The sequence below is a fragment of the Trichomycterus rosablanca genome, chromosome 12 (assembly GCF_030014385.1).
Source record: "Trichomycterus rosablanca isolate fTriRos1 chromosome 12, fTriRos1.hap1, whole genome shotgun sequence".
Classification (NCBI taxonomy): Eukaryota; Metazoa; Chordata; class Actinopteri; order Siluriformes; family Trichomycteridae; genus Trichomycterus; species Trichomycterus rosablanca.
The window spans coordinates 9,473,780-9,492,072 of record NC_085999.1 but is presented as its reverse complement, the minus strand read 5'-3'; the positions used below and the strand labels follow the sequence as shown (position 1 = coordinate 9,492,072).

Here is an 18,293-nt window from a genome sequence, read left to right as displayed (position 1 = left end):
GGTGGGGATGCTGCGGGTCTTTTGCTGTGCGGTGGTGGAGGTGTGGGAATAAAGGCACACGACAGGGTCGAGTCACTTTAACTGTTTAGTCAAGACCAGAGCCGTAGATAGAGAGAGTTGCGACACTCCTTGATCTCGCCGCTACGCGGTCACGTGGTTCATGTAACCCTCAATAGTTCCAAACAAACCCGGCGCTGTCATGTTCTCAAATGGGACCGGCAGCAGTAAATGAAATATTAAACGGCAAATAATAAACATTTGTACAATTTCTGGGTATTTTCAACTGCGTTTACATTTACTGCATCTGCTTTAATGTCAATTTGGTATATAAAGTGGAAGATTGATGTTTATAATGACTTGTTAATAGGTCGTTCTTGTTAACACACAGTACATTATAATAGCATACATTACATAATGCGATATCATTAAGTAGTAGAGACAATATACAGTATAGACATTAAAGTTTTTTGTTTTGTTTTTTGCATAAACTAATCTCCCTTCACTTTCCTGAGGATTCATAATAATAATCATTTTGGCTAAACACTAAGTCATGTGCTGGATTCATAAGGTTTACCTGCACTGAATGAACAGATTGATAAACACATTACCGTACCAAAAACATTATAGTGCAGGTACATGAAAAAGCATTCATTCATCTCTTATTTCATGAGTGATTAATAATTGATTCCTACATGTAATACATTAATGAATTCATTATGAATATGCACTAGTTCATTTTGTCTAATGTAAGTGGTGGACAAGGTACACAAACCATTTAGTTGAGTTAAAGTAGAGATATCCAAGGTAACATATTACTCCAGTAAAAGTAGTAGTAAAAGTAAAAATACTCTTTACCTCCACTAAAGTACTAAACTAAATTTACCTTCAAATGTACTTAAGTATGAAAGTAAAAGTATAATGATTTATTGTGGTTCTAATGTTTTATGATCATTTCTGTAACAAGACTCTTGATTAATCAACTCATTTTAGGTGAAAAGACTCGTGTGTCATTAATTAAGCTTAACTGACTAAGCTAAATTGGGTTATACCTATTAATTAAGATAAACATGTAACATTTAGTGCTGAGCAAATGCTAAACAATAACAGTATTAAGTATATTAATGACATTAAATTCATAATTTTTTTAAAACAAAGCAACATACAGCTAAAAATGTTTGATAAGTAGTGGAAATGAATGGGGCTCTATGGGTTGTTTGGAACTATACAGAGCTCCACAACCCGGAAGCTGCGCAGAAAAAATGTCCCGCCCCCTTTCCAACGGTTCCCTATGGGAGTGTCGCCACTCTGTTCTCTCTACCGCTCTGGTCAAGACTTAAGTGAGCGTTACAACACTTTACACCGCCGAGCTCCAGAACCCGAACTTCCATTCTGGAACATCCGGCGAGTCTCATATACAAAACTAAACTAACTGCAGAACATCCGCACGTGTATAAACCTGGTGCTGCATTCTGATTGGCTGAGCTGAATGTCGCTCACATATCACCGCTACAATAATGTCCCGCCCTTCGCTATCTCTGATTGGTTTAGACCATGTTATTGGCCTAATGTGTGTCTGGTTTTTTTTCCCCTCGGACGCCTGGTCGCACCGGTGCGACCTGAGATTTTTTTTAGTCGCACCATTGAGAAATTAGGTCGCATGTGCGACCAAATTGGTCGCACTCTAGAGCCCTGCTTGTTTTTCCTCAGCGTTAAGCATTCTATGCTCTTTCTTCCCAGAGTTCCTGTCTGCAGTCAGTGTCCATTGGCTGGGATGGTGGTGTATATGTGCAGACCTGTGGTCACACTTTGCACATAGACTGCCACAAGTCCTATATGGAGTCTTTACGGGTAAGTTAAAATAAGAAATATTAGCATTGTGTAGAGTACCAATGCCACTATCCGTTTTGTAGAATTTAATAAACATACTATTGTATATACTCTGCCTGCAATAACTAATTGAGACACTCTAATAAGCTAGCCCACCACCACTTAGATCCAGGTTCAGATCTGAATGCTGCTATCAGCTGGCTGGCGTCTACACAAACAGGATTAGCTGTTTCTGAGGTGGGGATGGTTTCCCTAACGTTTTAAAGTTTCCCTGCCTTGTATTCCGCCCATTGTTTTTCTGTGGAACCAGACCTGCTGTGATCCTGAACAGAATAAAATGGTTGATGAAAATGAAAGGGGGAAAAAGGCCTCACTAATCGGCACAATCGACTGTTTAAACAGTTGGCACTGAATTTCATTATCGATTAGTCTGTCTTTTTTGTTTATTCTGACTAAGTGATTGCTAATAAATCGTCTTGGCCATGCTAGTGTAAATCCTTTCCAAGGTTCAGTCCTATTTTTATGTGCGCTACATTTTGTACAACAGTTATTGCTTTCCACACTATGTTTATATTGAATTTGTCTTGGTGGCTGATGGCAATAGAACAAACAAGTTTTACTGAGTCATTTAGATCGAAAACCTGAGGGTAAAGCATGTCACATGATTGGAATAAGAAGTTAAAGGAGCAGAGTCAGATTGTTACAAAACAACACATCAGCTAAACCAATATACTTGTAATAGTGCTGCTTTGTGATATAGCTTGTGGTATAGTAATCATTTGTGTTTATATTCTGTATTTATCCTTTATTCTCCATCAGAAAATACTTTTGGCTGGTATTTTGGCCAGAAATCTGTGAGAACTCGATGGGTGAACATGGTCTGATATGAATATTTAATCTATCTGATGAGCATTCGCCCACTTCCAAACAGCACTCGTGCCGTGAAGCCAAATATTTTTGGCTTTATTTTATTTAAGTTTTGTATACTTTATGATGGTGTGTGTTAAATGTGAAATGCATTTAGAAGCATTAGAATCCAGTCTTTAATTGAAGTAAATTTCTTCCCAAGAAAAAAATTTCACAGTTATCAGCATTCCTACATTTAATACTCTGTACAGCCTCTGTTTGCCTGTAAAACAGCACTTAGTTCATTTCATTTTATTCAGAGGGGAAAAATCATCCTGCAGTATACATATATATTATTGCTGGTTGAGTATTTCCTCAGAATAAGTTTACTTCAGTTAAAAGTTGAGTTTAACTTCGGCCGCTCAGGTGGCGCAGCGGTAAAAACACACGCTGGAACCAGAGCTGGGATCTCGAATACATCGTGTCGAATCTCAGCTCTGCCTGCCGGCTAAGGCCGAGCGGTCACATGAACAACGATGGGGCCTGTTGTTCAGAAATGGGCGGGACTAAGCCGAATTGGGTCTCTCTCCCATGACTGGTGCAATTACGACTTCTGCTAACTGATTGATGGCGCCTGCACAGAGATGAGAAAAGAGTGCTCTCAGGGTGTGTCTCTCCGTACACAACGCTGAGCTGCACTGCACTCGTCAAAGTGTAGGTGATGAGATGCATACGGCATGCTGCCCATGTGCTGGAGGGGGCGTGGGTTAGTTTCGTTCTCCTCAATCAGAGCAGGGATCGGCATTGGTGGAGAGGAAGCATGATGCAATCGGGCAATTGGACGCGCTAAAAAAAGGGGGAGGGGGGAGAATTTTTTCATTCGCATACATTACATTCATGTGTATGTACATACATACAGAGCTGGATAGTATAAATAAGGACACTTTTTATGTATGTAGTTATTTTTATATATACATAAATTCCAAAAACGTCAATATAATATAATGCAATATAATATATATTAAATATATTAAATAATAAAACGAATAATTTAAAAAATAAACAACAAATTATCTGAATAATTGTTTGTTTCAGTGTGCAGCGGTACCTTGTAACTCAACGTACCCTAAACTAAAAATATTTGAAACTTGACTCCCTTTGTTGAGAAATTTGTACCCTTAAACTCAACATTTCCCTTAAACTGAATGTGTTCAGTTTGTTTTTTAAAAGTTTATTTATTTAATTTAAAATTAACAATGAACAGTCGTTTTGTTTAGCGCTCGGCTTGAGTGGTGTGGCAAAACGTCATCAAAGTGCGAATATGAGACCAAACTGAATTTGTGTGGAATAACCGTCAAATCCACTCTGAAAGCTTCACAGGTATCTGTGTTTATCTGGATTTTCCTCCCGTTTCACTTTTAAACCTGTGTTACAGCTCGAGGTTGTGAGAGATTGTAAGAATCAGCTTTTTATTTTAGTGTTTTTATATTATATTTGTGTTATTTTCAGTGTGTAAGTGTCAAATCCAACCCCATTATTTTACATTAGCCTACAATATATGCAGTTCCACGGGACCATGGAACACATTAACGGGTTTCCTCATACATCCTTAGAGGAAAAAATACCTTGAAACTCGATACCTTTTTAAACTCCACGCCACTCCAAGAACCAATTGACGTTGAGTTTCAAGGTACCACTGTATATGGATTGAAGCTTTTTGTGTGTATTAGATGTCTATTTTAACTATTTCTGTGCTATTCCCAATGCAGCATGTATGTGTATCCCACAGAGTCAACAGCTCCTTGTAACAACTATACCTGTATGTTATATACAGGTCAGCTCGAAAAAGTGATCTTCTGAAACTTGACGTACTTTATCACTCTGCCATTCGGTTTGCGATAAATGCTCCATATAAAACACATCACTGTACCCTTTATTCTACTGTGAACTGGCCATCTTTACACACTCGTCGTGCTATTCATTGGTTTATGCTCATATACAAAACCCTGCTTGGTTTGTCTCCTCCCTATTTGTGTCATTTATTGGAAACCTCATCTTCAGTTTATTATACTCGCGCTGCTCATCGTATTTCACTGAAGGTTCCTAAAACGAACACCATTTTTGGTCAGTCATCATTTCAAGTGGCTGCAGCCATAGACTGGAACAAACTGCAAGAAACTCTAAGGCTGGATACATTTAATTCTAATTCTAATTTAAAAAACAAATTACAGATATCTTAAGAGATACATGCAGCTGTATGACAAATTGATTCTTCTTTTGTACTGTTGCTGGGTGATTCGACTGTGTTATTGTATTGTGATCATTGTTGTTTGTTTCAATGTCTTATGTACATTTGTTTGTATGATTGTTCCTCAAGAGGCTTTGCCTTTTGCCAGGCCGCCATTGTAAATAAGAAGCAGTTCTTAATGACTTGCCTGGTTAAATAAAGGTTAAATAAATAAATACAAAAAACACTTAATTGACTAAATAGGATTTACCTAACCAGTTCTGCTATTCCAGGCTCTTGGTGTGCTCTTATATACTCAGGCTTTAGTGTGTTTGTCATGGCTGACATGGTTACACTCAGCATTCATCATCACACACTGTCCCTGTCACCAACTCTTGAGGCACTGATCCATCATTCTCCAAAACAGCCTAAAGAATATTTGACTTTTAAATGAACTCTAGTGGCTTTCTGGGCATTAATTAAAGTGTTTTTTAAAGAATTAGGACTAGAAGTGGGGTTATGCTCTCAGTAGTGGATTTTGTTTCATTGTAAAAATAAAGCAGACTGTGTTTTGTAAGTGAACAGGGCTAGAGGTTGTGTGAGAGATTTGTAGTCGGTACACATTTATTCCAGAGTGAGAAAGTGTACATGTGTGAATGCTTTTCAGTGATCTGACACATCATTAGTACTTCATCCATCAAACTGACACATCTCAAATTGATATTTTAGAGGTGCTCTCTCCATCACTCACTCCTGTGACACGTACATTATTGTGGACAATACGGCAGCACTTTCTGCTTTAATATGGTTTAATATAAGCAGACAGAGGAAGATGGACACCAGGAGACAAGAAGTGGTTTATAAATGCATTCTGTAATGAACCCGAGGATGAGAAGCTGGGCAGTAAATACATTTAGTATTAATGCATTCATTTATTTACATTCATTAAAAAATAGATCTACGAAAAGTGTGCAGGCCACATCTTTTCCCCTGCCAAAGAAGCCATATCGCATTTGTAGACGGACACTGCTCTCTGTAGATCATCCATTAGTGCAGGTGTCTCAATCAGACAGCAGAGGTCGCAGTTATACAGCAGGAATAAAACCTCATTGATCCCTTCTCCCTCAGGCACAGCCAATTGCGAACAAATGTGGTTTATTGTGGTTTACTGTGCTGTTATTTTTGGTCCCCAGGTTGGGCCCTTCTGTGAGTTTGCATGTTCTCCCCATGTCTGCGTGGGTTTCCTCTGGGTGCTTCGGTTTCCTCCCACAGTCCAAAAACTTGCAGCCAGGCTAATTGGAGACACTGAATTGTCCTATAGGTACCTAGCCGCTAGGATGCATAAACCAGTGCATTGTAGTGCTGGTCCCAAGCCCAGATAAATAGGGGGGGTTGTGTCAGGAAGGGCATCCGACGTAAAAACTGTGCCAAATCAGTAATGCGGATCACGATCCGCCGGGGACCCCTAACGGGAGCAGCCGAGGAAATAGAGGCTGTGCTGTTATTTTTGGTGATCTGGAGCAGGTTAGCAGTGGAGAGTAGGTTGCCATGCTGAGTGAGGTGGTAAGATGAGGTGACACTCTACAGCCAGAGTTGGTGAAGTAGTTTGTAGTAGTAGTATGAAGTAGTATGATGTATATTTATTGACTGAATGTTTGTCTCTGTCAGAATGACCAGGTGTTGCAGGGTTTCTCGGTGGATAAGGGCGAGTTTACATGCCCACTGTGTCGCCAGTTCGCCAACAGTGTTCTTCCTTGCAAGCCCGGGCGGGGTACCGAGGCGGGTGCCTGCCACATTCCCAGCAACAAGAAACTCGCCACACTGGTGAAGGAGGTGGAGGAGCTACAGGATCAGCTAGGCATCTTCCCAGTAAGCACCAGTGTAAGACAGACATTTCTTTCAGTAGTACTCATTAGATCTTCCATCCTCACCATTCTGTGGAATAACATGGATTTGTGAGTGTGTACACTGACTCTCATTTAACTCCTATGATTGTCTCAGTGGTTTAACATCTAACTGTCATCATTTATTCATTCACCACATTTTATGTTTCATTTTTTCCCAGTGTGTTAAATTTAGTAACATTTTAACTAGTTAGTTCACATTTAAAAGAAGCAGAAGTTTGTTCATTTAATGTAAAATTAACAACAATACATTAATTTTACTGGGATGTCTAAACTTTTTGGTATTTGCAGTTATATTTTGTAATATTTGATTTTGGCTGGCGCAGACGTTTATGTGCTAGCCAACAACTGCAGACACCCAGGTTTGAGTCTCTGACTTAGTTAAAGCTTAAGAGACACAACTAGCTGTGTTTAAGGACGTGAATGGGTGGCTCGGTGGGTAGCACTGTCACCTCACAGCAAGAAGGTCCTGGGTTCGATTCCCAGGTGGAGCGGTCCAGGTCCTTTCTGTGTGTAGTTTGCATGTGCTCCCCGTGTCTCTGGGTTTCTTCTGGGAGCTCTGGTTTCCTCCCACATTCCAGAAACATGCAAGTGAGGTGAACTGGAGACACAAAATTGTCCATGACTGTGTTTGACTTGTGTAATTAGTACCTACCTGTCATGAATGTAACATGACATTCAAATTGTAATATAATAAAGTTAATTAAATGAGGACATGAAGGCTCAATATGCTGTCACCTCCTTGCTGCTGCAAATAGCAGTGCCAATGTATGGTTGAGGCATCAGAATGAGAATCCAAGGAATTCTAAAAATGACTCAAATGGGAGAAAAACAATTAAACTTTCATGCACTAATTCCAGCTTCTCATACACGTCTTTTAGGTCAGTGCTAATTTGAAAATCACTCTCTTTCAGACTGAGTCTAACCTTACTAAAGAGATGGAGTCTGTGATTAAGGACATAAAGAATGCCACACAGAAGAAGTACATGGACTACGGGAAGAACCCTGGCTCACCTGATAATGACTTTCTCTTCATGTACTCAGTGGCCCGGTGAGCATGAACATCAGTACATTTACATTACATTTTGGGAATTTAGCAGATGCATTTATCCAAAGCGACTTACATTACAGTTACAATATACAGTCTGAGCAATTGAGGGTTAAGGGCCTTGCCCAAGGGCCCAACAGCAGCAACCTGGCAGTGGTGGGGCTTGAACCAGCGACCTTCTAACCTCTAGGCTACAGTGTGGTACATGCACATTTATACAGTTGCACAGATGTGCATATTCATTTATTCTCTAAAACAGGGTTTTTACAAACTCACTCTGCTCTACTTTGTACAATCTGGTCCCACTGTGGTTTACAAGATGTAACATAAAGTCTCCACAAGGAGGCATTCATGTAAAGGTTTATTTTGTATTTATGTGCCCACCTAAGGGTCACGAATAGGGAAGTAACAAAGCACCACAAGACAGTTAAAAATCGGTTATTCATTTAAGATGAATCAATATTCACTTTATACAGCATGTATTTATGTAAGGATACTTTCTTTATTTGAATTATTCATTTATTTATTTAATGTGGGATTTGTTTTAAGATTTCATTTCAGTTTTTTTACACAATAAGCATTATTTGGCATAGTTTGTACCTACCTAAGAAATAAAAGGGCATTCATTATTAAGATAAATAAAAGATAAGCACAAATGCAGTATTTTATTTTTTTTTTTAAAGAGAAATAATAAAAAGAAACTTTGTCATAATTTGTCTTCAACTTTATTTTGTTTTAAAAAATCGGGAAAATTTTGAGCTACATTGCCATGACAACTTGTGGAAATCGGTATATGCCTAGAAATTCTATCACCACAATTAAAAGAGGAAGAATTTATATACCCTATATACCCTGACATGCAACATCAGCATAAGGCTGATTTTTTTATTCAACTACTTCTGTATAAAGGAGTTGGCCCAGCGGATCTGGTCCACATACCAGAATTGGCACAATTTTTATGCCAGATACACTCAATGATGCAACCAGCCAGTAGGGATGTAACGATACACTCTACCCACGATGCGGTGCGATTCATGATACTGGGTTCACGATACGATTTTTTTCCCAATTTTTTTTTTTCTTTTTAACAAAATAAAATTGAAGACAAATTATGACGTTTTCTTTCATTATTGCTTTTTAAAAAATTAAATACTGTATTTGTGCTTATCTTTTATTTATCTAAATAATGAATGTCCTTTTATTTCTGAGGTAGGTACAAACTATGCAAAACAATGCTGCACATTTTCCTGTTTGTGTAAAGTAAAAAAAAAAATACAAATGGCTGGGAAATTCCGAACTTGGCAACCCTGTAGTGACGTCAACCAGGCGAGGTTAATAGCACCAGTGCTCTCTGCTGTTTAAAGTGAACATCAATTCATTATACATGTAAATGGATTTGAATCGTTACACATGTGAATAGATTTTTAACTGTCTTGTGGTGCATCGTTACATTCCTACTAGCCAGGCTTGGGACTGGCATTGGTTTACATTTTAGATTGCAATTTCTGGAATCGCTCATCCTGACTTAAATCCAGCTCTTTATGATGCATTTATCAATAAAAATGTCAGCATTTTTATTTTCTATTCCTTGTATAATCTGATCTGTCGTAAGCAGAATTATCTATTTTTCACACGTCCTTTTTCTCCCTAAGTAATACAAAGCCTATTAGTTAGTGTGCTTCCCTACCTTCCTCCATCTGTTCTCGTCTTCAGTTTGTGTCGCCTTTTTCTGATTGGCTGAACACGATGGAAAATTCCTTCATTGCATGCTCACCCTTTTATCTGTGGCAGGCAGGAGAACTTGCCTGTCTGCATTGTCTGTAGGAAATTGCTTCTTCAATTTTCTTTTTTTTTCTTTGTTTTCATGTTTTTAGCAGCCATGGTGTATTTGTCTTTGTATGGCTGTCCTGTTCAGTTAGACATGGGTAATTCATGAAGTGAGAAATAATCATGTGTGATATGAAATGTACAGAATGGGGAGCAGCTATTGAGCCACTTTTGCTTTTGTTATTTAATATATTTGTAGTGGATATTTCCATAATATCTTTAGACTTTTTGTATACACATAAATCCTTTTTTTGCATTTTAAAGTACAAACATGTTAAGAAAAATAATAGTATGGAAAATGTTTCTAGATGTCAGGTGATGGGCGGCATGGTGGGTAGCACTGTCGCCTCACAGCAAGAAGGTTTGATTCCCAGTTGGAGCGGTCCAGGTCTTTTCTGTGTGGAGTTTGCATGTTCTCCCAGTGTCTGCGTTGGTTTCCTCCCATTGTCCAAAAACAAGTGAGGTGAATTGGAGATACAAAATTGTCCATGACTGTGTTTGACATTAAAGACGCGAACTGATGAATCTTGTGTAAGCAGTAACTAACTGTTCTGTCATGAATGTAACCAGTGTGGAAAACATGACATTAAAATCCTAATAAATAAATGGTGTCAGGTGATAGTATTTTATATTTATTGTAAAAGCTGTACACATCTCCATAATTACTGTATGACATATGACTTGATTCATATTGATGTCCCAGTTGAATCACACTTTCACTGAGCTTCCCATTTCCCCTAGATTACTGTCCACTACATAATGACTAAAACATCATTTACTGTTAATCTGTCTTGTTCCTTCTCTGTCAGAACAAATCTGGAGTTGGAGTTGGTTCATCGTAGTGGAAATCTATGCAGTGGTGGGGCAAGTGCTGCAGCCAAACGCTCCTGTCTTAGTGAGTGACCTCACATACACCCTTTCAGAACACTAGTCCTATTACAACTGTTTTTTTTTTTTATAAGTGATATTTAATCTTCTACAATAATTTGTATCTATATAAATATACATTATATGACCAAATGTATGTGGTCACTCCAAGTTATTGAATTTAGGTGTTTCAGATATGTGCATTGCTAACAGATTTAATTAACCACTTGTATACAAACCCTATTTTCAGACAAGTTGGAACATTTTGTACATTTTGAACCTGTGACTTGTTAATTCTCTTGAACCTTAACTGATGGAATTCCAAAGAAAAGATTTGCTACATATTTACTGCCAACATGAATATTTTGAATATTTTATCAATAATTTTTACAATACGCAGGTGAATTGTTAACAGGTGAGTATTAGGATCGCGTTTAAAATGAGGATTCAGGGAATCTGGAGAAATTTCAGTCTGTGCGCGGCAAGGCTCGTAAACCAGTGTTGAATGTGTGTGACCTTCAGCCCTCAGACAGCATTGTGATTAAATATAGCCACATGGTCTCAGAAGTACTTTGGAAAACTGTTATTAGCAAGAAGTCATAATCTGTTATACTTATAGTATATCTGTTATACTAAACAGGTGCATAAATGCCCATGCCATAGGTGACCAAAGGCACCATTGACGCTGGGGCGTACATTGGGATTTTAAGAGGCATATCCGTACATCGAGGTGGCATCTTTTCCCAGGAATTAGTGCAACAGGACAGTGCCAGGCCACATTCTGCACACGTTACAACAGTGTTGCTTTGTAGACACAGTATGTGTGCTTGACTGGCCTACCTGCAGTCTGGATCTCTCCTGTTGAAAAGATATGACACATCATGAAGAAATGAATTAGACAACGGCAACAAAGTCAAGTCAAATTTATTTGTATAGCGCTTTTTACAATGAACATTCTCTTAAAGCAACTTTATAGAATCCAGGACCGACAGACCAAAAACACTTTTTAAGCAAGCCGAGGGCGACGGTGGCAAGGAAAAACTCCCTTAAAAATTGCAGTAAGAAACCTTGAGAGAAACCAGACTCAGCAAGGACCTCCATCCTCCTTGGGGTTGCCTGGAGGATAATTTAAATGAATTGTTGAGCAAAATTTGTATCAGGCAAGAATGGGCAAAAAATCCCTTCCAACTCTTTCAGAAATGGGGTTTGTTCAATAAAGTATCTGCTTCCAACTTTTAATGCCCACATTTTCCAACATACTAATGCGCATAGTTTTGAAATAGAAGGTGCCACAAGCTTAAATTTAGGTGTCCATTTACTTTTGGTCATATAGTGTGTAATGTTTTTTGAGCAGGATATTTTATCATAGTTTTTGACTATTAATTGTATTTGTGCATTATTATGCCACATTTGTTTAAAGTTGGCATTTAATCATGAAAGTAAAAACAGACAAATGACTGTGTCCATGACTGTGTATTGACAGCTAATATTTCAGAACTGCGTAATGTGGGCAGAACATATTTTATAAGGGGACTTTATTTAGGCATTTACTACATCAATTCATCATCTAAAACACCAAGGTATCAGCACCCTTTACTCCCTTTCAGAATGTGCAGTGTTTTGTGGTCACACTAAACACCTGAAAGCTTCTGTTAAACTAGCTAACATAACATGCTATGTAACTGTACCAGTAAAGACTGATTACTGTTTATTGACACCCATACAGACAAGCTGATTGTCTCCTACTGGAGCTTTGTTCAGAATAACTGGTGTATGTGTCCTTGAGCTCTCATAAAAAGTTCTGTCACTCTCGAATGGAGCTGAAAAGATTTTACACTCCAGCTCCTCCATTCACTGAGCAACATTAACAGTAGATTCACAAGTGCACTGAGGCAAAGCATTATTCTTCTCATTTCTCGATCAGCGTACTAGCAGACAAGCAAAATTTCTGTTCAAATGATCATGGGAAGCAGGAAAAGTTTAGCTTTCCTCAACTTTATGCAAATGAAGATTGAATTTCGTGAGCCGGTAGATTCACTGTATCTGAAGGGAGGTTAAATCATGTGACGTGCCTGGCTGAGCTGCTTACTGAAACCTGAAGTCGGAGCAGTACAGGATTTGTCTCTTTGCACTCAGTGGATTAGACAAGAAAAAATTACCTTCTTGAAAGTATGCTCCTGCCCCACCCCCATCTTCCAATCTAGTCATTTCCAGTTCCAGATTGTGAATCAGCTGCTGCTTGCACAACCCTGATCTGATCAAGGAGAGTCAATCACCACACACTATTTCTGAACTGTTCGTTCTGTGGTCGCTTCTTGCCAGCTGCCAGCGTTGGCTTCTTAGACAGAGCCATATTGTGTATGGAGAGCCACGCTAGGCTCGATGTAACCTGTAGTGGAAAGGTTAGATTTTATGCTTAATATAATCTGAATTAGTATTATTATTGTTTAGGAAGTATGGCTGGAGTGGAAAGTACAGAGATAAGCAACATGTCTGTCTTAAGCCATTGCAAGATGTTGTATGCAGATGAGGAACAACAGTTACCACAAAATGTTTTACACCAAGCTTTAGAGGAAGTGCTGAAATTGTAATGTGACTAGAGCAGTATAAAGGGAGACCCACAGTTCTGTTCTTTGTTCTTCCAAGAACCCACAATCGTGCCAATAAATAGTTCAATCCATTCAACTTAACCATTTGCAACCCTAGTCTTACCCTAGGCCAATATGTTCTTCTAAACAAATCAGGCATAAATATCTAACTCGTGCACACACACACTCATGCACAAACACTGTATTTGATGTATGGCTCGACGACTGGGTGCTAGTAAACCCATAAGCACAGGTGGCTGAATGAGCCTGATCAATATCAGGGAAAAAGATTAATGGAGTCACTGTTTCAGTTGTCAGTGTCCAGATCCTAGATGACAGTGATTTTTAGAGAAGAAAAATCAAATAAATAAATGAATTTATATCACATAGGGTTGTAGAAGCTTGTGACTGAGGTGACGTGCATATTTTAGGCTTTTGTTTCTGAATTTTACATTGCTGATGAGTAGAATTACTTTCTAGGTGTATTTAAGTGTTTTGCTGCTCCATATTTCTTTTCTATTATAACTAAATTAATACATAGGTATATTAAGTAAATAAGGAAAATGTGGAACCGAGTCAGTTCCTTAATGTATTTAAAATATGTACAGGCAGCAAAGCAGAGCTTGTGCAAGTTCAATACACTCCGCACAAGCTCTGCTTAGCTGCCTGTAGATGGCACTGTTGCTCCACTCGAGACCCTTTATCCACAGAAAACTGGTTGTTTGTTGCCCTCAGAGTGGGTAATGAACTATTTGCCAGCTACAGCAAGTAGATAAATGATCCCCCAGTGTGATTTTAATATTTTTAAAAGCAAGTGAAAGTAGGAACACGAGGGAAATGATGTTATGGGATGAATTTAATATTTCTTTTGTTAATAAACATAGTGATAATGGTGGTAATTGATACACTTTGGTTTTTGTTTGGTTATGCCCTGCTTGAATGGCTCTTAATTAATAAATTGTATTTCTCCATATTGAAACAGTAAGGGGAAATAGAGAAACAGAGTTATGAGTTATACTTCTGTTACATAAATTCACCTTCACATTTATACAAACTGTGTTTATAAGCATAAAGAATGTATGATTGTCTTCATGTTTGGGGCATCACTGTGGGGAAAAAAAAGTATTTAGACCCTTTAATTAATACTTTGTTGGAGCCCCAGCTTCTTCCAGCCTTCTTAGATATTTCTCTTCAATCTTTGCCCACCTGCATTTGGGCAGTTTATCCCATCATTCATAGCAGATCCTCTCAAGCTTCAGTGTGGACTGCAGTTGTCTTTGAACTGCTGTCTTTAGATCTTGTCACAGATATTTGATGGCATTTGTTGTTAAAATGTGATCTGTTCATTTCGAACCTTAGCTCTGCTATCTGGCAGGCTGGGCGCCTACATGAACAACAATTGGCTGTTGTTTATACAGGGTGGGAGCCGGATAGGGACTCTTCATAACTGATGCTATTATGACCTCTGCTGGCCGATTGATGGCGCCTGCACAGAGACTGGGGATAATGTGTTGATCAGGTTGAGACTCTTCGTCCACAACACTGATCCACATATGAACCCGTCTCGTGCAGGTGAAAAGATGCAGTCACCTACTGCACACGTGTCGGAGGGTGTGTGTGACGGTCTCGGCTCTCCTCAACCAGGGTGGAGATCAACAGCAGTAGAGAGGAAGCAAGGTGCAATTGGGTAATCGAATATGCTAAAGTCAGGAGAAAAAGAGGTGAAAATCCATAAACAAAATTACTCAATTCCTGTCTTTGCCATTGTGAAGCAGCCGCATAGCATGATGCTTCCACCACTTAATTAGGGATGGTGCTAACCAGTTAACACACCTGACATGGTGCTTGCTGTTTTCCCCAAAGAGTTCAGTTTTTCTCATCAGAGCAGAAAATCTCTTTCCTGCAGAGATGGTTGTCCATCCAAAATGTTCTCCCATCCCTCCACTTGACATTAATGGTTCCTTTATGAGTCACACTTGGGTTCCTTTTTTTACCTTCTTGCCCAAATGCTCAGTTTGGCTGTACATCCAACTTTAGGAAGGTTAAGGTAGACACCCTCCCTGCCAATAGGTGGTGGAGTAGCGTGATTTACCGCCACCCGAGCGTTCCTTTCTGGCACATTAGTTAAGATTTATAGTGGTCTCAAAGTAGCCACTTCTTGTAGCAGATTTTATTAGGTACATGAGGTTGAAATGGCTTTCCGTATATCTTTGCACTCTTTTGCTCCATGTCTGAATCCTTCCACAGACTAGACAGCTGCTGTGTGAATTTCTGTACTGCTTTGTGTCCTCACTATTTAATGCATATTTTTTTGTTGTGTGTTTCAGATCAGCTGTTCCATGTATTGGCCATGCACATGCGCCTGTACAGCATTGATTCAGCTTACAATCCCTGGACTCGACTGACACAGATCGCCCAGAACAGAGAGTCAGAGTAAGAACACACACACACACACACACACACACACACGCACACGCACTCATATTGCATTTAGCCTGCCCTTGCCATCAAACTTAATGGTGCCATCTCCTCTGGGCTCCTGGAAATAGAGCTCCAGAAAAGAGAGCCCCATAATGGTTGCCATGGATACCAATAATTGCTGCATCTGGCAAATTATGGGGTGCTTTGTTGCATATAGAAGCAAGACTGTGTAAGACTTATTTAGACTTTTCTTTCAGCTTTTCTGCACTTGCCATCACTTTATTTTATCAGATCCAAGTCAGTCAGGAGCTGCTTTGTTTGCATAGCGCATATCCTGCGTTTAATGTTGCCTGACTTAATAGCTTCTTATAAAAGTGCCATGGTCATTTGTAGGAGAATTTTTAATTGTGCAGAAGTTACAGTTTAGTGACTTTCCTCTCCCACTTACGGCACTTAAACACCTATTAGATTAAAGAAGTGCTCAATTCTCGCCTCTTGTAGCTCTCCCCGGCTCTATATTAACTGCTCTTCCTCAGCAGGGCATTATGGCTTGCTCTGTCTCTCTCTCTCTTTCCTTTTTTGCTCTTTCTGATTACCAGAGAAAGACAGTTTGCACTTGTAAGAGAGCTCTTAGGCAGGCAGTGTTCACAGGGGAGTCATTCAGTGTTAAAAATACCTTGTTAGAGGTATTAAAGGAAAGCAGAGTCATTATCTTTTTTAGAACACATCAGCGTGTTATTTAAATGGCTTTAAATAGGTTTTTTGGTACAGTGGTACCTTGAAACGCAACGACAATTGGTTCTGGCGTTGAATTTTAAAGGCATTGAGTTTCAAGGTGTTTTTTTTCCTCTATGGGGAAACCTGTTAATACGTTCCATGGTCCCGTAGACTTGCATACATTTTAGGCATCTGTAAAGTAATGGGGTTGTTTTTGACACCTATACACTGAATAACACAAATATAATAAAAAAAACACTGAAATAAAAAGCTGCTTCTTACAATTTCTCAGGACCCCGAGCTGTAACACAAGTTTAAAAGTGAAACAGTGAGGAACATCCAGATAAACACAGATACATGTGGAGCTTTCAGAGTGAATCTGACGGTTATTCCACACAAATGCAGTTTCGTCTCATATTCACACTTTGATGACGTACACCGATCAGCCATAACATTAAAACCACCTCCTTGTTTCTACACTCACTGTCCATTTGATCAGCTCCGCTTACCATATAGAAGCACTTTGTAGTTCTACAATTACTGACTGTAGTCCATCTGCTTCTCTGCATGTTTTGTTAGCCCCCTTTCATTCTGTTCTACAATGGTCAGGACCCCGACAGGGCCACCACAGAGCAGGTATTATTTAGGTGGTGGGTCATTCTCAGCACTGCAGTGACACTGACATGGTGGTGGTGTGTTAGTGTGTGTTGTGCTGGTATGAGTGGATCAGACACAGCAGCGCTACTGGAGTTTTTAAATACCGTGTCCATTCACTGTCCACTCTATTAGACACTCCTACCTAGTTGATCCACCTTGTAGATGTAAAGTCAGAGACAAACGCTCATCTATTGCTGCTGTTTGAGTTGGGCATCTTTGAGATCTTCATCAGTGGTCACAGGGTGCTGTTGGCTGGATAAATTTTGGGTGGTGGACTACTCAATCCAGCAGTGACAGTGAGGTGTTTAAAAACTCCAGCAGCGCTGCTGCATCTTATCTACTCATACCAGCACAACACACACTAACACACCACCACCATGTCAGGTTTACTGCAGTTCTGAGAATGATCCACCACCTAAATAATATCTACTCTGTAGTGGTCCTGGGAAAGTCCTGACCATTGAAGAACAGCATGAAAGGGGGCTAACAAAACATGCAGAGAAAGAGATGGACTACAGTTAGTAATTGTAGCGCTACAAAGTGCTCCTATATGGTAAGTGGAGCTGATAAAATGGACAGTGAGTGTAGAAACAAGGAGGTGGTTTTAATGTTATGGCTTATCGGTGTATTATCGCACTCCTCAAGCCGAGTGCTGAACAAAGCAACTGTTCATTGTTAATTTGAAATTAAATAAATATTTTTTTTTTTAAACAAACTGAACACATTAAGTTTAAGGGAAATGAGTTTAGAGGTACACATTTCTCTATGAAGAGCGTTAAGTTTCAAAGATTTTGAGTTTAGGGGACGTTGAGTTACAAGATACCACTACTGTCAAAGATGGGCATCCTGCGCCTCCCTCACTTCAGAAGAATTAGACAGTGGGATGCTGTGGTTTAACCTTTTTGTATCTATCCTCAAACACAGCTGGACAATACAGTATCACACTAAATAAAAAAAAAAAGCATTATTTCTGTCACTGAATTAATGGATGTTCTCCACCATAACGCTTATCTGAAAGTAGCTAAATGATTGCCTGCATTATGTGAGAGATTCAGCTTTCTAGCTGAATCTGTCTGTACCATTAATCTGCAGCTGCGAGAACGCGTTTAACAGCCCACACCAGAGCTGCTGTAGTCTTTTAAAATTTACTTTCACCTCACAAGATGCACTGTAAAGAGGGGTTTCCCAGTAAAGGATCTTCATCTGTAGTCTGCTGTGTCATCTGAAAAACAGTGGAGTACAGAAATGGTGATTGGTTGGTTTTAGTCCATTTACAATCAATGCTGTACTTTTCTTTATGGCCGAAAGTATGTGGGCACCCCTCTTAATTATTTAGGGCAGGTGTTTTACCCAAATACATGGTA

At 39.2% G+C, this 18,293-nt stretch overlaps 1 protein-coding gene across 4 annotated transcripts in view; it reads left to right on the top strand.

Moving 5' to 3' along the window:
- The window catches only part of ubr3 (ubiquitin protein ligase E3 component n-recognin 3), a 71,486-nt gene that overhangs the window by 37,922 nt on the left and 15,271 nt on the right, over positions 1 to 18,293 (top strand). For 2 of the 4 annotated variants that reach the window (XM_063005483.1, XM_063005480.1), the window contains 5 exons: positions 1,738 to 1,848; positions 6,569 to 6,769; positions 7,719 to 7,855; positions 10,489 to 10,574; positions 15,462 to 15,567. In XM_063005483.1, the coding sequence (XP_062861553.1) occupies positions 1,738 to 1,848; positions 6,569 to 6,769; positions 7,719 to 7,855; positions 10,489 to 10,574; positions 15,462 to 15,567 (641 nt within the window). Of the gene's footprint in view, positions 1 to 1,737; positions 1,849 to 6,568; positions 6,782 to 7,718; positions 7,856 to 10,488; positions 10,575 to 15,461; positions 15,568 to 18,293 lie in introns of all 4 variants that reach the window. The other 2 variants (XM_063005482.1, XM_063005479.1) reach the window with 1 other exon arrangement.